Genomic DNA, 23889 nt, shown 5'->3' on the forward strand with positions numbered 1-23889 from the left:
CACATTCTTTCCCATACATTCTCAGTAACCATTTATCAAAGTGGGGGGATGGGGGAGGTGGAAATCCCAAAATGTTTTCTTGGCCATTTTTAAATATAATAAACGTCTTGATTCTTTTCACCTTCTCTTATCTTGGAAAGGTTACTCTGTTCCAAGTTGGCCAAGCTGTAAGGATTCTGAATGGGCTATTCCTCTTTCCCAGTAACCACACACATAATTGGGCTCTAAGAGCCAGCTTGCCAAAAGGCAAGCCCTGATGAAAATCCCTCTTTTTAGTACAGCCAGAACCATTTGCCCTAAAGGTGTGCATTCGAGTACACACACACACACACACACACACACACACACAAACGCTGGAAAAACCAGATGAACAACCCCACAAACACGATCATCCTTCTTCCTTCCCAACCCCCTGTTTTCCCCTTCTGTGGCCTCTGATTTTCCCTGCCCCCTCCACAGCCCAAGAGGGCCATAGTCATTTCCCCTGGTTATTTTCCTCCTATCCTAACAAGATTCAAACATAGGATTCAGGCTATGCCGGCCCAAGCAAAGAGACCCAAGGAAATAAATTCCTCATAAAATGTCAATCCAGGCCAATTACTTAGGAGTACCTCCATTCATGAATCAGCATATGGCATATAAACTGTTTACTATAAAATAAATGATTGCATCGGCACAAAGGTAGATAAAGGGTCTCTAATGAGTTTCTGGGTTTTAAATAGATTTAAATTATCAGAGATATTGGCTATTTTCGATGGGGCTTAAGTCCTCTTGCTTACCTTTTGCTCCACCCAAGTTACCCCAAGTCACTTAAATTCCTCACTTTTTCTGAATCCAATACTCTCTCCTTCCCTTTTTCCTGTCAACACTAACATCAGGCAACTTGCCCATTCCACTCTTGCTCATATGGGGAATTTCCCATCAAGGATCTTTATCTTAAAGGCCTGCTCTGGGTGTTCTGATTGGCTCTAATTGAAAAGCTCTATATTTCTTTTCCAAGTCTCAAAGAGCATTTTTTGAAAGTTCCTTATTTTTAAAATCCTATTTATACCAGGGTACAAATAAGCACTTTCCCCCACATTTCTATACTTTTATGAATACCACACACATATATGTGCATTCTAGATATATATTGCAATTTTTAAATACATATACAAACTTACACGTATTTATTTTGTGCTATAATGCTTTTCCTAAACTTTATTCCTCTCTATCTAACACTGTAATAATACTGTCTGACTCTGGCATGGATGGATGACTTATACAAAAACCATGATAAAAAAATAAGAGAGCAGGTGTAATGCCAGTAAGTGTTTTTGTTGGCTCCTTCAATCTGATTCTCTCTACAGACTCGATCCAATCCCTTTGCTCTCAGTCACACCCTACCCTCCACTACCACCCACCCTTCTCTTCTGAGCCAAATGAACACACAACTCCTATCAGTGCCTGTGAGGGTAGAATTTTGCAATTATAGTTTAATAAAGTTCACTTTATTAAACTTTAAAGTTCCAGAAAACTTTTGTGGACGATTTATAATCATCATTTTTAATTTCCTGTATTTGTATAGGTCCTTTCCACTCTGAACATTCTCTGTTGTTACACCAATTGATCTTGTAGAATCAGTTTCACGTTGGAAGGAGGCAAATATATAACTATCCCTTTTAGAGAAGAAGATACTGAGGCCCCAATAGACACCTAGTCCTAGACTTCTACAGAAGGTTAGTAATGCAGCTGAGAGTTGATCAGATACCACCTTTATGTTATTTATACTCACCCTTTAACCAACAAGAAGTGTCACTTCTCCAACATATGCTTCAGTTTTTCCTAAGGTAAGTAGGAGACCATTTTCACATCCCTGTCAAATCTTTCCTGGAGGGTCAGCCATTTAATTCCATTGAAATAATTTGAAGATGTTTAACCCTCCCCCTCCTCCAAGGCATTCTGCCTGTACTTCATCATATGTATTATTTTTGGATGAAAGAAAAATGGATTTTTTCAATGTACACTGGATGTAGACAAGGTTTAAATTGAGTAGCCATGTAAGTAATTCTCTGTAGAAATGGAAAATAACCATGGAGAACACCCACACTCAATACACAGAGAGAACAAGGTTAGAAAAAATACTGACAAAAGACCTTTAAAAACAAACAGTTGTAACCCCACTAAATGGAACAACCAAAATGATTATGGCTGAACAAAGCAGCAAAGCAGACAGTACCAACTGATGGCAACTACCACTTGTCACAATCTTTGTCTCCTCTTACCATCCATCTTGCCACCTCCTACTGTTCTCCTCCCTCTGTCCCTAAATGGATCCTATTTTTAAGAATGAAAGATGGGAAACAGGTCAGACAATGGGTCACATGAAGAAAATACCCCAGGAGGCCAGGAAAAGGTTACATTGAAAAACCTTCAAACCTTCCCCGAAAGGTTTCTTCCTGTTTTCTCTCACTTTTTCACTGCCACTAACCCCAATAGACCTTGAAGACAATGGGATTTGCTTCCATATCTTAGAGTCAGATGAACCTTCCATCTATTAGTTCAACTAGTTCAAAGTTGAAAAGCTTTATCTTTATTATTGTTATTATTAAATCAGACCTGTAGTTTCATTGATATAGGGACTCTTATGGAAGAAACATCCTCAACCAAAGCAGGTCAACATTTGTTCTGCATGTTATCTTCTTAGAAATTTGCCTGTAGTCTTGAAAAGTTAAATGACTTACCTGGGGTCCCCCAGACAGTATATACATCAGCCACAGGACTTGAAACCAGGTATCTCTAGCTACAGTATCCCCACTGCACCATTCTGTATCTTTGCTAGGAAATCAAAAGTAAAAGAAAAAAATAAGGCAGAGTTGCCAAATTTATAGAGATACAAAGGTCAGTCTAATCTGGTCTGATTCTGTCACAGGTCATTAATTTAGAGCTGGAAAGGATCATTGAGGCCATCTAATCTACACACACACACACACACACACAGAGAATTTTACTATGAAGTGTCTTTTTCTCAGTCTATAATTTGATAAAGCAGAAATACTGAACTTGGAGTTAGGTAAGAGTCTAAACTTCTTCGGTTCTAATACTCAGTAACTAGGTGACTTTGGACAAATCACTTAACCTTTATAAGCCTCACCTGTAAAATGAGGGAAAAAATACACCTCTGACCTCGTGGGTTTGTTGTGAGAAAACCATGAAGCACTATATGAATAGAAACTATTTTATGTCCAGGTCTGTAGCCTGAAATACACTCACTAGTTATGGTTAAGACCCTATCTTTCCACAGGACATCATTAGCTTCTTTGCCTGTTATCCTAAGTAATTCCTAGGCCTATCCTGGCCACCCTGACCTTTATGGCTACCAGATCTTGAATCCCTGAATCTTCCCTACAGGTAATTCTCTGGTGTTTGATTCCCCTGATTTCATTCCATACCCCCCGACACCCACAAAAGACTTAACTGGATTCCAGTCTTCCATTCATTGGCAGGGTCTGGATTATAGCTACATTCCATGATCAATAAACATTTATTCTCCATTTTTCTGTTCCATTTACTTTCCTGTGGTCTCACATGGATTACTTGTGTGCGTTCCCAAGGAAGGGGCCCACTCTTTGTATCCTACTTTAGAGACTGACAATATTTCAACATTTTAAGCACCTTGTATGTATTTTTTTTTTTTACTGAGAGGTATAGACAGCTTCCACCCACGATAAGAGAAGGATTGTTTTAACACGGGTTGATTATAGGGTACTGCTTTCCCCATTCTACAGTGGCAATTGGACAAGTTTATTTTGTAAACAGATGATTTCGTTCCTCTACTAAGGATTATATTTCACACATCCATTGTTTCTGTTTTGGCTGCTCTGTGTAGTAAGAGGTCCCAGTGAAGTTGACTAAACATTTGTATAATCTTACTTACAAATACTCCTTTCTGCCAGATGTAAATATTTTCTATGTGTATGTGTGTGTGTTTTTTCTGCATGGCAGCACAGTAAATAGACCTCTTTCCCCCCAGATTCTCTTCTTTTACTAGGTTCTGTGTTACATGTGGCAATCATACAACTTGATGATTGTATGATTTTCAGAACAGTCGATTTCAAGAAAGTAAAGTATTCCTTTATCAAAGCTTTGTCAGGCCACGTGCCCCATATTTTGGTTCAGAGAATACGATAACTGTACAGCTATTTGATTACAAATCCCTACTGGGAAGGGTCTGCAGAGTATAGGTAGTTGCTTCCTATTTAGAAACTAAGAAATGGAGCAACTGTCAAGGTTGAGCTCAGTCATTTCCAGTTCTTCATATTATGCAAGTTTAGTTCTTCCAGATTTCACAGTTCATAGGAATTTGAGCTAGAATGGACTTTAAAGATCATCTAATATTTTTTTGGAGGGAGGAAGGTAGGGCAATTGGGGTTAAGTGATTTGCCCAAGGTCACACGGCTAGTTTTTGTGTTAAGCGTCTGAGGCCAGATTTGAACTCAGGTCCTCCTGACTCCAGGGCTGGTGCTCTATTCACTGTGCCACCTAGCCACCCCAAGATCATCTAATATTAACTCCTTCATTTTACAGCTAAGGAAACTGAGGCACAGAAAGGTAAATGGACTATGACCATTCTGGTAGTAGAGTACAGATTTAAACTCAGGTTTTCTGATTGCAAATACATTGTCCTTTCCACTATACTATGTTATGAAGCAAAACTGTTGGACATGTCCAAAAACAGTTCTGGCTCTAGGAAAAATGGTGAATTAGGCAAAGTCACTTCTATCTCACCATACATACCGCTCCCGTGGTTGTTGGGTTTTTTGTCTTTTCCTAATCAATCATTCAGTCCACAAACATATAATAAGTCACTATTATGCATCAGGTGCTGTGATAGATGGTAAAGATACAAAGAAAGAAAGAAATGTAAGTCCCTGTCTTCAAGGAAATTATAATTCTATCAGGAGTAGAATCTGTCATATTCAGTGCCCTCTCCCTCTACCATCTCCTCCCCAATACTTTCCTGGGACTACTTGATGAGGAAAATATGTAATAAAATCTATTCATATGATATCAATGATTTTTACATAGTACCCCTTCCCAGGGATTTTTGTATATGAAAAGAGAAACTTGGGAGCAAATAATGGTTAGGCCATAGAAATGATCACTAATGGTAGAAGTATGTTTATCATCACCAGCTCGTAAGGATGAATGTGGTACATTTATTTTTGGGAGGCGGGTTGGGAGGGATAAGGAAAGGGCCTTTCAGGTACCTCTCAAATCACACTACCTACTCTGGCACAAAATGGGTCAGATTACAGAGTCAGGATCCCCAAAAATATCAATAGTATAGAACAGGGCAAATCTAATAAAATGAAATAAGAAATCAATTTTTTAAATTATATGAATTAGGGGAGGCATAGCTAGATTACAGTTCCTGTGAAATAGAACTGTGGGTTTAATGGACTGAAATCTCCAAGTGATTCATCATTAGGGTATGGTTCCCTCCCTACCCCCAAAGCTAAAAGGACCTTGGACTGCTTAAATAGATGCATGATATCAAGAACAAGGAGAGTATTGTCTTACCCTCCTCTGCCCTGGCCAGACCGCATCTGCAGTATTGGGTTCATTTCTAAGTACCATATTTCAGAAAGGACAGGGAAAACCTGGAGCTCTTCCAAAGGAGAGCCAATAGTATGGGTAGACACCTGGAGATCATGCCATACAATGAACATCTCAAGGAAATGGGGATGTTTAATTTGGAGAGGTGAAGAATTAAGAGGAATATGATAGCTACCTTCAAGTATTTGAAAAGCATGAAAGAGGGAAACTTGTCTTGTTTGGCTCCAGAAGGCAGAATTGAGGAGAAATCTAATAAAGCTCTTCAGAGAGTCCAGCATGACAGAAGGAATAACTGAAGAATCAGAACTTCCCACAAGTTGAACAGGCTTCCATTGGAGAGAATGCATTCCCTATCACTAGAGGTCTTCAGATGGAATCTGGAAGGCCACTTGGCAGGGATATTATATCTATCGGAGCCTCCATGTAGGAGCCTTGAAGGTCCTTTCTAGTCATGATATTCATTGATTCTGCATTTAAAATGTATAGACATATTCAGTTCTCCCTTTTGGCATGCTTCCTCATTTAAGCATCTTTGTTCATTCTACTTTCTAAGGGAAAAGTGGTATTGAACCAGTATGCTGGTTTTTTTTTTTCATTGTATTGGGCTTTATCTTTAGCAGGATCTTCTCTCCCTGATATCAAAACATATATAAATAATACAAAATAACCAAACTAGGGGTGGAAATAAGTCGACCCAAATATACCAAAAATTACAATGTATGATACACAACCTCCTACAAATATTCCTAAGAAACTCAAAGAGTACAAGATATGCATCTTTCATTTTCTTTTTTATATAAGCGCAGACACTCTAGTATTTGTTTGTTTGGTGGATAAAACTGAAAGTCATGTTAATATCTGGCTAGCCCATCTAGGGATATCAGAGAAATTTGTTTTTAAAGGGACACTGCCAAAAACTCTGAATTCAACACTTGACCTGTCTTTAATACTAATATAATCTGCTAGAGAAAGTTCTCTGAGTTTTAAAAATCTACTTGGAAAAAAAGGTCTATTTGAGTCAGAGAGAAATTAAAATTTGAAACACAGTTTTATGATACCAACAGCAAACTGTCAATACCACATGCTGACTGAACTCTGAACAATTAGCAGGACCATATAGACATCAACAGGAAAGTTGGTGGAAGAACTAAAAGAAAGATAAGAAAACCATGATTATTTTACCATAATAAAAATATATTTGGAAGGAGAGAGATAGAATCTGGATTTGCCACCATTGAGGAGGCATGAAATTTAAAAGAAATATAATTTTCCAAAATTCAGAAGACACAAAACTGAATAGAAAAGAAATTTGATTTTTCAACCTTCAGCTTTTTTTAAAGGGAGGAAATGTTATTTTTAGTGTATTAACACTGACTTTTAAAGTATTCTGATGGATCAAATCAGTCTTGAAGGAATGAGTCTGAGCTCGTTCCAGAAAAAACAGTATTCATCTCTGACAGTGATGTTTACTAGAAAACTAACCTACTTCCACAGACTGTAGACAATGTGACTGATACTAAACAAAATATATGTGTGTATTTGCCTTGATGTTAGCTGGGAGGAGCCCCATTTGTTTTCCTATTATGTAAAAACCTACAGGTCTCTTGCCAAAACACTTTCCCAGTGACACGTCTGTCTGCCTTTGGGCTCCTTCTTCACTAAAACAACTACACCTAACAAATAATCTTTGATAGCAAATATTCATCAAGGCAAACAAAGAAGACAACTTAGATGCATTTCTTAAGATGGCATGAGGACTAAGTTTATAAAATTACATCACATGAGGAAATCAGTTCAGTGTTCCTCCTAGCAGGACAATTCCCAGAAGACAGACACTTCTAGCTACCTACTCCTTTCTAAAAGAAAGGATTTCTTTTATTTTCCTCCTTATACTCGGTTAAGTGGCCCTCTCTGCAGCAGTTCCGTATTGTGTATGTACACACACATACATATGTGTGTGTGGACACATGTATATTTAGTATAAATTGAATATTTTAAAAGAGAAGGAATCTGGGACGGCCAAGTCTTATTACAAGTGCACGCTCTCACAAAACAAAGAATACCTCCTAAGAAGATACTGACACCTTTTAAAAATGTAATTTAGCCTACACTAATCTTTTGTATAGTTCATCACAGAGGTACCTCAGTGAGAGGGGGAGGATGTATTGGGGGGCTGGTGAGGAAAGTCTTTGGGCATTTCAGTAGGGAATAGATGCTTCTAGGGTAATGGTGGGGGAAGATTAGGAAGCTAGGAGAAGGGACTGATCCTGGGTGATAGACTACTGTGAATGCAAAAATGGTTAGTAAATCGTTTCCTTTTCCCATCTGTTCAGGAAGGACGTCAGAGAAGGAGACTAAACACCAGCCTGGGTTTCAGAATTACATGGAACTGTGTGTCTGTGTGTACGAATGAACTCGACTTTACAGTAGCAGCGGTTAACACTTGAAAGGGCCTTCCTCCACTATTTGGGCAGCACTGTGATGAAAGATAAAGGGTCAGGGGAAAGGGAAGAGGCAGAGCGAGCTTTATAGGTCAAATGAGCTAGCTATTCATAAAGAAAAGCACAATGGCTGTGCAGATTCGGAAAAGTCCCAGGCTGTAAGCCAGAGGAGTGAGGCAAAGAGTTGAGGCCTCAGTGTTCAGGAGCATTTCAGATACTGCACCCTGTTGGCATCCTCAACTAGCTTTCCCAGTTGCTCTCTGGAGGAGGTCATGGGGGATCCCCAGATGGAAAAAAGTCCCTTATTATAGTCATTTATGCTCCCTCCGCCTCGTCCAGCCCCTTCTTCTTCCTCCAAAGAACAGGGATTAGAACCATTGTCCCTCCCACTCCTCCCCTCTCCCTTTACACTCCTCTCTTTACTCTCTTCTTCCTTCCCTTCCCCTCTCCTTTCTTTTTCCTTGGAAGAGCACTGGATTTGGAGTTAAATGAACTGTTCTGCTACTTACTAGCTGTGTGAGTCTTGCACAGGTCACTTTCCATCTCTGAACCTCAGTTTCTCTATCTGTAAAATTAGAGTTACGGACTAGGTCTCTTTCAGTAAGATCTTATGAGTCTTTCCTTTTCCCCTCCCTCTTTTCCTCTTGTCTCCCTTTCAAGAAAAATACTGGGAGTGGCTGCAGGTCCTGGGGGAGGCTGGAGGAAGCCCTCTTCCCACCCTAGTCCTTAGAGGTGGCCCATCAAGCCCCTACCCTTGACAGGAAGCTCAGGCGTGGAGAGGTAGAAGCCGCCAGAAGACAACTTCCTTTGTTTCCTGTCAGACAGAACTGTCTGAGGCCTGTAACCCCTATGCTCAAGATAGAGGTCAAGGCTGGCCTTATCCTACTTGTTCCTTCCTTACCCTCTGTACCTCTTTATTCCAGCTCTGAGAAAGAATATAAGTGATGGTCCAGAAAAGAGGGGTCCTCAAGGCCTCCTGAGGATACCAATCCATAGCATTCCTTGGACCATTAAATAATATTTAGGCCAATTCTCTCATTTTATAAGTAAGGGAATTTTGAGTTCACATAATATAGTGACAGAACAGGGATTACACAGAACCTTTGACACTTAATTCTAAATCCAGAATACAATCCAGACCTTTAGGTTTGGTGCCTTCAAAGTCCCAAGGCACATCAGTGTTTCCAAGGTTATGGAGAAGCCCAATCTTTTGCTACATTCCTATTCACTCCAAATACCACATTCCTCCTAAAGCTCTATGTTCATGCATCACACACAATCCTGGAACCACATTGTGATCTCAAGAGAGTGCAATGAGAAAGGAGCCATCAACCCTTCTAAAACACTGCCCCCCCTCCAGGTCCTCCAGAGCAGAATGTCTTTTGCCTTTCTTTGTAGCCTTTCAGCATTTAGCACAGCACCTCAAACATAGTAGGTGCTTAATTAATGATTATTGACTAACTATACACTCTATTCATCCCCCAGAAAACAACCTGGCAGAGTGAAAAGGGCCCTGGAATTGGGCACAGAAAACTTTCAAAAGTCTTATCTTGGCCTCTAACAATCTAGATAATGTTAAGCAAGTCAACAGATGTCTCTGGCCTTAGATGTAAAATTAAGGCCTGAATAAAATAATTTCTAACATTCCTTTGAGCTCTAAAGCTCTATGAGTTCCTAAAAACTGTTTAGTTCTGTTTAAGGACCTATACTACTGAGCTACAGGCTTTCCTACCACACTGCCTTTGGAATATCTTCCATTCCAAGTTTAATGGAAGACTAAAGACCAAGACTAAAGATTCTGTCTGCTAACTTTCTCTTCACTACAAATTCATATGTGGTCCCTCGTGCAATCCACTTTCCTAGACTCCAAAAGGTCAGTCCAGTCCGAGCCAGCAGTGGGGATTATAAAAATTACCTCTTCCTTCAACACAGGAGAATGTGAGGTAGCAAAACATGAAGGGAAGGAATAGGAAAGAGGTTGGAAGCTTTATAGGGTCTCTCTTTTGCTTGAGGGCAGTGTGGAAAGAGCTCCCCTCTGAATTGTGAAGGTGTCCTGTGTTATTATTCCCCTGATACTAAAAGGTTGCAAACTCTTTTTACAAAAAAGAAAAATTTTTCCAGTATACTGGACCTAGTCTAATCTTTCAGTCCTAGGGGCAGCTTCTGTCTTCCTTCTTTAAACTAATGGGAAAGAGCAAGAATGGATTGGATAATTTTATAATGGTATAACCTAGATACTCCCTATGTCCCTTTACAGCATGGAGAGTTTTCTTTGGGGAAATTGAATAAATGAAACTTCTGGGAAAGGGAGTCTGAAATAGCCCTCAAGAACAACTATTTTCAAACATGAATATTCCTCAGGGCCCACTACAAATGCTATATACAGCATAGGCTGACTTTGTGACTTCATGTATGTAGAGAAATGCAATTTCCTATGAACACAGCATGTTGTCGTAGGTGTTTATACTGTCTCTTCCTCACATGTATGTTTATCTTTGAAGAAAGACAGACTTGTAGGTATGTAAAAAACTAGTCAAGTATGAATATCTTTAACTCTACAACCATTATATACTAAGAGAGACAAGTTTTTATTTTGTTTTTGATCTAGGTAAGGATTTCCTAATACTTTTCAGGCCTGTTAGAATTGATTTCTACATGTGAATATGTCTCAGTATGGCATAATGTAATATATAATAGACATGGTGATGCTGTGTCGAAAATTAAGGTAAATAAATAAACCTATAGCTTATTGCTCTTCTCTCTGGCCTACATCAAGGAGGATAATGGAGCTTTGGGAATGAAGATGCGCCATGATGCTTTAGAATGGGCAAAGAATATTTTGTAATCCCATCTGGGGACTGGATTTGTTTTTATTTTAAGCCCTGCAGCAAAAAGACCTCAGTGACCTTAACTGTAAGTACTGATCCGTGGTTAAAATGTGCTCTTAATTCTTTTTTGAATTCTGATCAACTTTGGGCCTCAAACAGTCCTGGGGACCTAAGTAGTATGGAGTATTAGTTACATGCTGCCAAACAAGTGCTTCCTTTCCTAGCTTAAAAATTTGCTCCTACTTACTTCTGTTGAGTGCTTCTTGCTCTAGTTTATTTTCTGGGGAAAGGAAGGAGGCCCCCAGTTGGCCTTCCCACCGCCATAAGTAAATAGTTTATCTTTTCTCATATCTTCTCTTCCAAACTAAATAGTGCTAATCCAAATGCATACCTCTGTGTGTGCCAGTGTCTAGCTTTTTGTATGTGTCTATGGTGTATGTAAATATTGACAGGAGTCTCTTAGTGTGTAAATATGTAGGTGTGCAGAAGTCTGTGTTTGCATATATGGGACTCTGAGGGTGTGTAAATGTATGTGGGGGTGTGAGACTGCCACTAGAAACACTAATCATTACTACTCATTAGACTTGTTTTCTAGAATTGTGTTTTTGGAAGTTCAGTCTGGGTGTAATTAAGAGGAAAGAGTGGTTCAGAAACAGAAGTAAATTTTCCTGAAAACCAGCACTTTGCATCTGCAACTTTTATTGGCAAACCTGGCAGCCAGTAAATGCATTTCTTGGCATCTTACAGAATGGCAGTTCTTTTGATGAAGCTGCCTTGTTCTTAAGGTACACATCAGATGCATGGACTGGGCTGAAAGCAATGTGTACAGCCACTGACTGAAACCACCCGGAGCCCATTGTTCACTCTGAATTGACTCAACTTATGCTCCCCAAGACCGGTCTACTCCAGAGTCATCTTCTGTCTACGAAACAGAGCAATTTTTGCCTTGTGACTGGTGAGACCCAGTCTATCCCCCCTTCTTGGGGAAGAAAGTAGGGGGAAGGTGAGTTTGCATGTGTCCAGAGAAGGGGCAGGAGGTTGGAGTTCCTTTGGGATCATCCACAGTCCAAAGGATTCTTGGAGAAGACATTAGAAATCTCCTCTGAGAAGTAGATGCCAGGATGCTCAAGAATGCAGCCGTGGGACGCTCCGGCCAGGAGGGGGCGCGCAAAGCACACGGAGAGCTGGCTGCCGCGGCCCTGGGAATTACCTACTGAGCTGAAAAGAGCAGAGTGCGGCAAGCGCCGGTAAATCCTCAGGCCCTGGTCTCTCCACTCTGTCCACCAAACCGTAGCTTTGACCCTGAGAAAAACTCCCTAGATCCTTTAGGGAGGGAAGAACGCTTCTTCTCCCTCTCCCTCCCTCTGTCTCCTCGAGAAGGAGAGTGAAGAGAGCGAAGGTGGCACCCGGGATGCTCCATATGCTCCAGGAGATGCGCGTCTTCCAGCAAAGGCACGTGGCAGAATCCCTGTCACTGACCATGGAAAGGAAAATGAGATTCAGGTTCCCCGAGGAATAAGAGGAGGGGTCAAGATCGCCCCTGGGGCAGACATATCTATTTAACTGTCTCTCCCTTCTCCAAAGGCGTTACAAGGGCTTCTGCGTACTCGGAGAATCTGCCCTGAATAGTGCTTGGCAAATAGTAGATGCCTAATGAATGCTTGTTGACTGACTGCCCTGTGCCACTTGGGGATAACGAAGCAAGCTCTCGTTACTTCTGGAGATTTTCCATTCTGATCTCAGCCTCTAGGAGCAAAGATGAGGGAGAATATAGTCGAGCTAAAAAACAGTGCTCATGGAAAACCACTCCAATGTCCCGCCACGGCCCTGAAGAGCAGGGGATGCGTCCTAGCCTAGGAGCCAGGCTGAAAGGCAAGTTTCTTCAGCCCCAGCCGTAATGTTCCTTTCCAGAGGACTCGGGGAAACGTGCAGAGAAGAGATGAGCAATAACCCCCAAGAACTGAGTCTGAGTTTGGCTACTGGACCAAAGACTTCCCAAGAGCTCCCTGCTGCTCTGGGACTGTAGGTTGGCGATAATGACTCTTTAAACACCCAGTACCCTTGGACCTACGGGCTAGGAACCACTGTTTTATTCTAACACCAAGAAGACAAATCCAATAACCCTCTGGATAACTCTTCCACCACTCTCCCCACCCCCCTTCACAACGACATCTCCCTTTCCCCAGTATCCCTAGGTCTTTGGAGTGATGTGATAGAGAAAACCTCCGTATTTGATGCTGATCCTTGCCCAGCCTCCACTTCATCCACCTCTGGACAAAATGTCGAGGGGAAGAAGAGAGCAACCGGATAAAATGGATAGAAAACAGTTTTCAAGAGAAGGAACTATAACTCGAGTCCTAATCAATAAGACCGTTCTCCTCCTCACCTTTTGTTATTGTCTTAAAGGGAAGATATGCCAGTTTCTGACTTCCGTACCTTCAGCCTTAATTCGTTGCTAAATGTCAAGGTTAGAAAAAAGAGTCAGTTCAGTTATGTCCAAGTACCATTTTCCACCTCCCTTTCAAGACGGCTCTCTCCAGCTTCTCCCAATAACTCATCAGGAACCAAGTACCGGTCCTGGAAAGGTGGGGGTATGGAGGAGGATTAAGGGGGTTGGTCTTCGGGATCCAGAACTCAGACAGGAGGTGAGATGGCAGAGACCCTACTGATACCAACGTAAAACCGAGAGGAGAGAGGGGTAGCAAGGAAGGGAGAGTCACACACCACTAGAGACTACTTACTGGCCCTCTTATTTGCAAGGAATTAGTGGAACCCGAGCATCTTGGGGATTTAAAGGATGAAATTAAATCATTCTTTCTAATGGACAGTTAAGCGGGCAGTTATCCGATTAATTCGATGTTGTAGACAGCCAATCTGGTTCATTCATTACCTGAACAAACAAACAAGGCTTTCTCTACTCACTCACAAGGGATTTGGGGAGGGGGGGGAAGGAGAAATTATTTAGATAATTGGCTTAAATCTTCACCACTACGCCTGTGCAAACAGACTTTCAATTCTAAAACCTATCCCATTAATAGGTGAGAAGGAAGCCAATCCAACCTGATTTACCGAACTGTTCCTGAGTCTCACCCACAACCTCTCCCATTCACACATTCAGCACAGATACCCTTTTCACTCCAAATCATGGAAAATATGAAATTATCTGTTAAATTGAAGATTACGTAACGAAAGGAATCACAGGGAGAGACCAAAATAAAATAGTTAAGTGGGGGACAGTTTTCCCTATCCTCTTGGTTCTTGTGTCTAAATATAAAATTAATGAAAAACTGACATTATAATACCGATCATTCAAGTAAAAAAATCATTTTTGTAATTCAATGATCTGTTTATTTCGGCCTGATTGTGGGCATTTAAAAAATTGTCCGGATAATTGGCTTAATTCTTCATTTTGTTTCTCTACTTCTGCTTCTAGTATAAATACGATTTCTTTAACAGCTACAGACATTACGCCATTCTTATGTGATATCACCAAAACTATGGTACGATGCGTTAAAAAAAGAAAAGCTCGTTTCCTTTCTCTCTTAAACTTGCTTTTTTTGTTTCTCCAAGTACAACTGGACTCGCGCACAACTTTTGACTCCCCCCCCCCCCCCCTCCAAAAAACTCCAAACAGATTTTCGGAGAGGACGGGCAGCAGAACCTATCCCTTTGGCAGGAACTGACTGGGATCTGAGGAATAATGAGCCTTGGACTGCTCTTTAAGAACGGGTGGGAGATGGATAAAGAACAAGCTACAGGTGGAAGAAGGAGGGGGTGCCTGGGCGGGGTTCGCTATGGGTGAGTGTGGGATTTGAGGAATTAAAAGCAGAGTTTGAACTGCTTAGATGTTGGGGGGCAGTGGCAGGAGGGATAAATTCTACATCTCCCAGAAAAAAGAAAAACCTATTGCATTGAGTGAATCCACAGGTAGGATTTAATCACTTAAGTGGTTTTACATTCTGCAAATCCTCCAACCCCATCCCCAACTCCCTGACCTTGACTTTAGAGAGACCGCCTTCCCTCTCCTTTCTATCCTGAGGTCTTTTTTCGTCTGATGAATTTTCGAATCTTATAGTTTCCTAGAACTCAATCTCCATGTGCTTTTTTGTGGAATTGTATTCCAAAAGCTCCATTCCTAAGCTGAGGTGGACTCCTCTGAAGAAGGCCTTGTTTTTAAAATGGGCGTGATCTCACTCAAGTCCTCCTCTGCTCCCTACTTCTCTTTAGAACTTCTCATCTACTTGCCTGAAGAGGAGAGAGGGAAGAGAATGGGACACTTCACTTCTGCTGAAGGGAGTGTTGCAGCCCACTGAACTGAGATTCCTGATTTAGAGCTGAAAGGGACCTTGGAGACCAAACCCTCTCATTTTACAAATGAGGAAATTGAGGCCCATGGAGGTTCCAGAGAAGGTTCAGAAATAGCTCGCTAACTTATGTTTGGGCTTAAAAGATTTACTCACATCTGTGAAGTATCAGAAAAGAAGCTGAAATGTTGTTTCCTGCAAGTCATTTTTGCCAGTTCAGGACAATGTGTTCAAGGGGGTTTGGGGGTGGGGGTGGGGTATGGGGGTTGAGGGAGAATGTTAAGAAATAAGTCTGAGCAGCTGTAAGGCAGCACTGAAGGACCATACAGTGTATCATAGAAACTAACCTTTCATTCTGGGAATACTACCTCTGACTCCTAACATTCATAATAGATATTAAATAAATACAAATAAATGAATGAACAAGCAAAAGGTCTGAAATACAATCAAGTCGTTTTACTGGCATATGTTTCTGAATAAGCATATAAAACACAAATACAAATTACTTTTCCTGGAGGGGATCCAGAGCTAAACCAGAGGAAAGCTGATCTTGGTAAAGAAAAAAAAAAGAAAAAAGAAAAAGAAAAGAAAAAAGAAATCGTGCCTCTATCCCCAACTCCCCCTTTCCTTCCTCTCCTCCCCAAAAACATAACCGTGTTTGGATGCCAGTGACTAATTTCACAATGGCAACTTTTATACCTGAACTAGAGGAACAAGAATGCTTCTCCTTTGAGATACGCAGTTTAGGTCACATGTATTATGAGATGTCAATTTATGGAATGAGGGGGGAGAGGAAGAGAGAGAGGGGGAGAGAGACAGAGACAGAGACAGAGAGCAATACTGTATTGAAAAATCAAGCTTCCCCCCCCCCCCCAGTTAACAAAACCAAAACAATCTCTATCAGGGCATTCTTCTCTATACAGATGCAGTTTAAAGCTATACTCCTGGCATATAGGAGTTCAATAGATTTCATTTACTTGGTTTTGAGGAAAACTAAAACAAGACAAATGCAAATAAAATTAATGTACAAAATAAAAGAGTGAAATGGGCACATGGGGAAAGGACAACTACGATGTTAAAATATAAAATAGATTAAGAATACTGGCATTTTAGTTCAGCAAAATTTTATTCCCGAGACCCGGGAGATATTAAGCCCACTAGTTTTGACTCCATTATTTCTCCCAACGTATCAATAAAATGACCCTGAGTATATACTGCAGTAGAAGAATGAGGTGACTACAAGCCCCAGGGAATATCAACCGAGACAATAGTTATTCAACACCTTGATTCCCAGACTAGGGATATGTTTTTATCCGCCCCGCTCCCTCCCCCTCCCCCCACTCCCTTGCAGTAGTTTGCTTTTTGTCACCTGGGATTTAGTAAAAAAATTTTCATCAGAAAGGGAATTTTTTTTTTACCCTTTAAAATAAATGTAAAAAAACAAATCGTCTTCCTCTTCCCTCTTCCTTTAATAATTAAGCATACATTCACTCTGTCTACTGAAACTTCAGCAAAGATTTCGGTACTAAGTGAGAAAGCAGGGATAGAGAGAGATCAGTAAAGCCAAAAGGCTCTACCAACACTTCTGGTGTCAAGGCAGAAATTCGGAGGTGGAGAGAACTGAAGTGTGAAATGCATCACACACTTCTTCACGAGTTCCCAAACTTTTCCACTGTCGCTTAGTAAAACAAAAGAAAAAGTATTGTTTTATTTACACAATAATTTGTGTTGTTGAAATTCAAAATCAAGTGGTGAGCTTAGCTTGATAGATGCCTCCTTCTCCTTCCTCCTCCTCCTCTTCCTCCTCATCTTTATGTTTCAGTCTTGCTCAATCATTCTGACATTCTTTTTAGCTTTCTTTGCCTTGATCTTTTTCTTTCAGTGTTTAGGAGATAGTTCATTTTGCACCCAAATTTCAAAATGCAAGTTCTTCTGCCAACATGACTTTACCATACTTACAAACTTTTGCAAAAGGAGATGAGAAACTGCTTCCTTATTGATCCTGGAGTCCTGCTTCATCCAGTTATTTAATCACTGTGGAAGTATTGTTCTGAATATTCCACTAAAAGAAACTATTGTTTCTGAAACTCCAGAAGGGCAGGCAGGTGTAGAAATGAAAAATTGTTCAGAGAAACCGTTAAATACTTTTGGACACATTTATTTGCTTGTCATCACACCTGCTAATGCCACCGAATACTGAGACATCAATTGGAGAAAAATGTTCCCTTTGCTAAAGAAAAGGGGGGAAAGGAGGTAGGAGTAGACGAGCTAAGAGTGAGGAAGTGAGGACGAGGGAGGGTTGAGCAAGTCGGTAAAAATTACCAGACCAATTAAGTTAAAGGCTAATACAAAAAAAAAACAACTGTATTTATAAACAACCTAGCTGACACAATCTTTGACGGACTGACAAAGGAAAGTCGTAGAGGCTGATTCGTAAAAGGGGGGTGGGGGGAGGAAGAGTTGTCAAAAGTTCTGTCCAAAGAACGAATGGAATCCCTTCAAGAAACTTTTGGTTAGCCAACAGCTTTCCTCAGTTCAATATACCTTCTACCCCCTTCCCGTCTTCTTTACTCCCTTAATCCTGACTGCAGTGTAGAGCTGGGGTGGGGGGCGGGGATGAAAAAGTGGAGGGAGCGATAACTCTTTCCTTTCCATTTAGGACACAGATTTATCTGTGAGTGTGTCCTTTGCTTTTAAGTAGCTTGTACCAAATTTAGGACATTTGAATACCCGTGTGGGTGTAGTATATAGACATCTATAGAATGCACAAACGTACAGTGTAAAAGACAGACCTAAGGGAGGAGAGACTGAGAGTGTGTATATGTAAAGTGGAGATTCATTTACGCGTAAACAGGTATGAGAATCAGAATATTCGTATAAGGGACAGGGAGACACATTTAAAGATGTACAAGAGCATTGCAAAAAAGATGTGAGGACAAATAAACCAATGGAATGGAAGTAAGAATCGATGGGCTGAGGATATTTGAAAGAGCGGACTGGGGAACATATTTGCATGGAGATAGGAAGGAAACTTGCGTGACGAGTGCACGTGAATGGTGTGTTTGTGGATAAGTGAGGATGGACGTGTGTTTATAGGGATGTGTGTGTAACTTTGGTAGGTGAGAACGGGGTCTGAAGAAATATAGCTATCTGTAAAGGAAGCGTAAAAAGTTAGCGTGTTATTTTTACCTATAAATATGTGGCAAGGATGTGTGTGTACAGGACTAGGGTTGTGAGGCGAAGAGAATGAGTGGATGAGTGTGTGTGGTCAGTCTCAGCGCAGTAATTCTCCCGGCCGCTAACACCGCCTCTGAATATTGTGTGTGCGTGTGCGCGCGCGCGAGCGTGTGTTTCCTCCTCTTGCCCCCTCCCTTCTCAATCAGAGGCGGTTCTTGGCTCCCATTGGTTGGTCGGCCCAGGCCTAGGCGGAGCTCCGCTGCTCAGAGGAAAAAAGTAAGTGCGTAAAAAAGTCCTTGCTTGGGTGACTGATGCTCAAAAGTTCAGAAGTTTTCCCAATGCTTCCTTAAGCGGCCCGCGCGCGCGCACGAGAGAGAGAGCGAGAGAGCTAGAGAGCGAGCGAGAGAGAGAGAGAGAGAGAGAGAGAGAGAGAAGAAGAAGGAAAGGAGGAGGAGGACGACTGGGGGAAAAAAGTTGACGCTGGGACCTCGAGAAGGTGGATTTTTCTCTCCTCCCCCTCCCCCTACGCCAAGCCACCCCCCTCGGTTATTTTTCCTCCCTTGTAGGCCACTTGTTGCAGATTCCCGTGGAAGGCGCTGGGAGTGTGACAGCCGCTTTGGCGAGAAGTGGTGCTTTCCTTCTTCTACTTTTAAATTTTTTTTTTCCATTTGCTCTGGGAAGTTGCTTCACGAGTTTGTCCTGGGCCGTTTTCTTTTTCCCTGTCTGGACTCGCTCTTTTTCGTCCCCCCTCCCCCCCTGCATCGTCCCCACGTCTCCGGTGCTCCCGCCTCGCCTGCCTCGCCCCAGGCGAAGAAGAGAAGAGACTCAACTCCTCCAGAAGGGTGTTTGTGGCCGAAGGAGGCGAAAGGGGGCGGGTGGGACCGGGGGTGGTGGTGGTGCAGAAAAGACCGGAGAGGAGAGTGCCAAAGGGAACCGGTGAGCCGAAGAGTGGAGGAGGACTGAGACATACCGGGCGAGTGAGAGCACTCGGGCCCGGGGACTTGGACTTGGCGGCTCAGATCGGCTCAGCTCGATTCGGCTCGGCCGATGAGCCGGAGGGGGGGGGGGGGGGAGGGGGGGGAGGGGGGGGGGGGGGGCGAACGGCGAGCGAAGCAGCACCGGGCTGAGGCCATGCAGGCGCGCTACTCCGTGTCCAGCCCCAACTCCCTGGGAGTGGTGCCTTATCTCAGCGGGGAGCAGAGCTACTACCGGGCAGCCGCGGCCGCCGCCGGGGGCGGCTACACGGCCATGCCGGCCCCCATGAGTATGTACTCTCATCCCGCCCATGAGCAGTACCCGGGCGGCATGGCTCGCGCCTACGGGCCTTACACGCCGCAGCCTCAACCCAAGGACATGGTGAAGCCCCCTTACAGCTATATCGCTCTCATCACTATGGCCATTCAGAACGCCCCAGACAAGAAGATTACTCTGAACGGCATCTACCAGTTCATTATGGACCGCTTCCCTTTCTACCGGGACAACAAACAAGGCTGGCAGAACAGCATCCGGCACAACCTCTCGCTCAACGAGTGCTTCGTCAAGGTGCCCCGGGACGACAAGAAGCCCGGCAAAGGCAGCTACTGGACCCTCGACCCGGATTCTTATAACATGTTTGAGAACGGGAGCTTTCTTCGGCGGCGGCGGCGCTTCAAGAAGAAAGATGCGGTCAAAGACAAGGAGGAGAAGGACCGTCTACACCTCAAGGAGCAAACCCAGCAGCAGTCCCACCATCAGCCCCCTCCCCGGCAGCAGCAGCAACAGCAACAACAACAACAACAATCAGAGCAAGCCGAAAGCGGCGCGGCAGCGGGCTCGGGCGGGGGGAGTTCACAGCAGCAGCAGCAGCAGCAGCAACCAGTGAGAATTCAGGATATTAAAACGGAGAATGGTACGTGCTCCTCGCCACCTCAGCCACTGTCCCCCGCTGCGGCAGCTCTCGGTGGCAGCAGCAGTGCGGCGGTCCCTAAAATCGAGAGTCCCGACAGTAGCAGCAGTAGCCTGTCCAGCGGTAGCAGCCCCCACGGCAGTATCCCTTCTAACAGGTCCCTGAGTCTAGATGGGGGCGAGCACACGCCGCAGCCGCAGCCGCCACACACGCAGCAGCAGCAGCAGCAGCAGCATAGTCAAGGCTTCAGCGTGGACAACATCATGACCTCGCTGCGGGGCTCGCCGCAGGGCTCGTCCGCGGAGCTCGGCTCCAACCTCCTGGCCTCCTCCGCCGCCGCTTCATCCAGGACGGGCATCCCTCCATCTCTGTCGCTCAGCGGCTTCTCCCCAGGACAGAGTTCCATCTACAGCTCCCCGTGCAGCCAAAGCGCCAGCGCTGGCAGCGCCAGCGGCGGAGGTGGCGGCAGCGCTGGCGGGGGAGGCGGCGGCGGCGGCGGTGGCGCTGGGGGAGCAGGGACCTACCACTGCAACATGCAAGCCATGAGCCTGTATGCGGCTGGGGAAAGGGCAGGTCACTTACAAGGCGGGCCCGGCGGCACGGGCAGCTCAGCAGTGGACGATCCCTTGCCCGACTACTCTCTGCCCCCGGTCACCAGCAGCAGCACGTCTTCTTTAAGTCATACAGGCCAGGAGCCGAGCCACCACCCGGCCGCCCACCAAGGGCGCCTGACCTCTTGGTACCTGAACCAGGCGGCGGGAGACCTGGGTCACTTGGCCAGTGCGGCTGCGGCTGCTGCGGCAGCGGGCTACCCCGCACAACAGCAGAACTTCCACTCTGTGAGGGAGATGTTTGAGTCTCAGAGGATTGGCTTGAACAACTCTCCCGTGAATGGGAACAGCAGCTGTCAAATGGCCTTTCCTTCCAGCCAGTCTCTCTACCGCACGTCAGGGGCTTTTGTCTATGACTGCAGCAAGTTCTGACCAAAACAAAGCAGCAAAATAGCCCCCCCCCCCCCCCCCGGTGAAAACCCGACACCAAAAAAAAGTTCCCAATTTAAAAAATCCAAACTTAAACTACATTTACAAACCAGCAGAATCTCTCCCAAAATAAAGCCTACCCAAACCATCAGCACAAAGAAAACTGTCTTTTCTTAATTAATTTGAGAACCACCTTGCCCTCCCTAAGTAAACCAAACTGTAAACTATTTTGTACAGAGACAGCAAAATCTTGGTTTATTAAAGGACAGTGTTACTCCAGATAACACGTAAGTTTCTTCTTGCTTTTCAGAGATCTTCTTTCCCCTTTAACATCTTCCATTCCCTTCCCCTCCACCTCATCCCTCAACCCTCATCCTTAAGATATTATTTTATCCTATGTTTAAAGGGGATGGGGAGGGAATTCCCATATACTGCAGCTTCTTTCCCCTCCCCTCATGGACTTGTTTTAAAATGTAAATTGCAACATAGTAATTTATTTTTAATTTGTAGTGGGATGTTGTGGACCAAACGCCAGAAAGTGTTTCCAAAACCTGACGTTAAATTGCCTGAAACTTTGAATTGTTTTTGTTTATTATAAAAGGGAAACTGTATTAATCTTATTCTATCAATCATTTTTTCTTTTTGTTGAACATATTCTGAAGGTATTGCATTGTTTATTAATAAATTACCAATTCAATTTGAATGAGACTTTAGAGTCTGGATACTTTAATACATCTTTAGTTTAGAGAAGAGATGTAATGTCAGAGATTTAATGGTAGAGGAGGCGAATTTCTTAAATCTCTGAAAAGAAAAAAAAAATCCCAATGTCAAAACTCAAATCCAAAAAAAACCACAACCCCCCCCCTCCATCTTCTGCAATATGTGCCATACAGTAAGTTTGCTTTATGGCTAGGAAAAAGAAATACTTTCCTGAGCAGATTTAAGTTGGCAAATAAACAAACATGTTTTCTTACTGATGAAGTAACACAATCTGGAAATACTAAGTCCATGAAAGGAGCAAACGGTATTGCAGGATATATGGTGGTGTATGTCTAGAGAGGAAAGTTATTTATAGAGAGACTCCCAGTCATGTTGAGATGAATATATGACTCATTTTGTCTAGAAAACACAATGGAAATGTATATTACATATCCTTGTGGGAAGTGCTTAATAGTTGTTGTTTTTTTTTCTTTTTTGCCCTATTAAATCTAGCCCTGTGTAAGGGGGAAAATTTATATATAGGGGAGGGGGAGGGAAAGAAGGAGAGAGAGTCCAAATTTGCAGTCCTCCATGAATTACATAGATGGATTTTTAAAAATTCTTACTGTTTTGTTGAAAAGGAATAATTAATTTTTTTGTGGGAAACTGTTTTAGAAGATCTGTTAATTATTGTTAAAACATAGAAAACAACAGTACTTGTAATTTAATAGATTAAGGAATGAAGTAAAAACCACCCCTTTGGGGGAAGATGGTTTCTTCTCCTAGTAATTGTTCTTGATAATTCACTGGGAGATCCTAGAGGCAATCTTGACTGGACCTCCTCCTTTGTAAATATCCTAGGAAATGTAATAAATTCATTATCTTAGAATGATCCACCCTGTCAATCAGACTTTGGGGAGATGACTATTTGATTACAGATATTTAGGGCCTTTAAGTTTGCTTTCAAGATAATACAGTTTCCTATCTGCCGCTCTTATCTAAAGGCAACACTTAGCAGTAATTGCTGTTGTTTGTTGTCAAAATTTGATCATTGTTAAAGGTTTGCTGCAAATAAATACAAACTAATTTTCAGTCAAAATCGAATTTTGTGGCTTCTGATTCAGTCCTGTCACCCTTGCTTCCCTCCCCCTTACCCTCTAGGTAATCCAATAGTCTAGGAAGATAGAGTTTATGCTGAAATATCTCCCTTAAATCAAACAGGTTTAGATCTATCTGTATTATTGGTTTATGCATTTTTCTCCACTGCCTCTGACAATTTCTGAATTTAGAATTAGTTTACTGGAGATGTCAATGACTGTCTAGTGGAGAGAAAATAAAAACAAATCGGTCAAGTTTCTTGTAAACATTTCTGTAGATTTTTTAGCCCGCTGGGTAGCCTATTGGACACAGTGGAAGAACAGATGCTTATGTGACTGCGGAGGCTGTTTTGTTCACAGTGTTTTCTTACCTGTGCCCAGTTCGAGGTTTTTAGGCCTGCAAAGAAAGGCAAGCAGGTGTCGGACTCTATCCAGGTTGACTGTTCATTCAGATGTTTCTACAATCAAATTCCCAAAGAGCTTCAGAAGAAACTACAATGTTTAACTTATCCACTGCAAAAAGCTAAAAAATTGGTTTTGGGGTTTAGTGGGTAGTTCTCTTGCTTTTATGCAGTTTCTGTTTTTAAAATAACAGTTGAGGGTTAAAAGCAATGGCGATACCTATCCAGATTGTAGGTTCTGGCGTCTTTACAAAGCTAGATGTTCAAAGTTTGGGGACGCTTTCTCTTCGAGCTTCTTCCTCTGCTTGGTAATGCCTTTCCTTTAATTAGTTTTAATTATACATTACAGCTGGGGTGACTTCGTCTTATTTGTTTGTATTTTCTCTCTTTCCTTCCTCTATTCTCCAGCTTCGCCTTCCTCGACTTTTACCCCTCTCCCTTTACTGGGTTCCCGGAGTTGTCTCCAGCGGGTTCTGGGA

The 23889-nt window shown here is 42.8% G+C and overlaps 1 protein-coding gene and 2 long non-coding RNA genes across 5 annotated transcripts in view; 2 read left to right on the forward strand and 1 right to left on the reverse strand.

Moving 5' to 3' along the window:
* Positions 1–7566, reverse strand: part of LOC138173558 (uncharacterized) — a 36918-nt gene extending 29352 nt beyond the window's left edge. Inside the window, exon 1 of one of the 3 annotated variants that reach the window (XR_011171434.1) lies at positions 780–7566. This is a non-coding gene — a long non-coding RNA (uncharacterized lncRNA). The remainder of the gene's footprint in view (positions 1–779) is intronic. The other 2 variants (XR_011171432.1, XR_011171435.1) reach the window with 2 other exon arrangements.
* The window catches only part of LOC138173559 (uncharacterized), a 57513-nt gene that overhangs the window by 4425 nt on the left and 29199 nt on the right, over positions 1–23889 (forward strand). The gene's annotated exons all lie outside the window — the stretch shown is intronic.
* On the forward strand, positions 19256–23784 carry FOXC1 (forkhead box C1). The gene has a single exon (XM_069103599.1). It carries the CDS (start codon positions 19396–19398, stop codon positions 21214–21216), a length of 1821 nt encoding a protein of 606 aa, XP_068959700.1. The 5' UTR covers positions 19256–19395; the 3' UTR covers positions 21217–23784.

This window comes from Petaurus breviceps, unplaced genomic scaffold (genome assembly GCF_028583685.1).
Source record: "Petaurus breviceps papuanus isolate PSGF00001 unplaced genomic scaffold, PetGlider_PUasm1.0 582, whole genome shotgun sequence".
In the NCBI taxonomy this organism is placed as follows: Eukaryota; Metazoa; Chordata; class Mammalia; order Diprotodontia; family Petauridae; genus Petaurus; species Petaurus breviceps.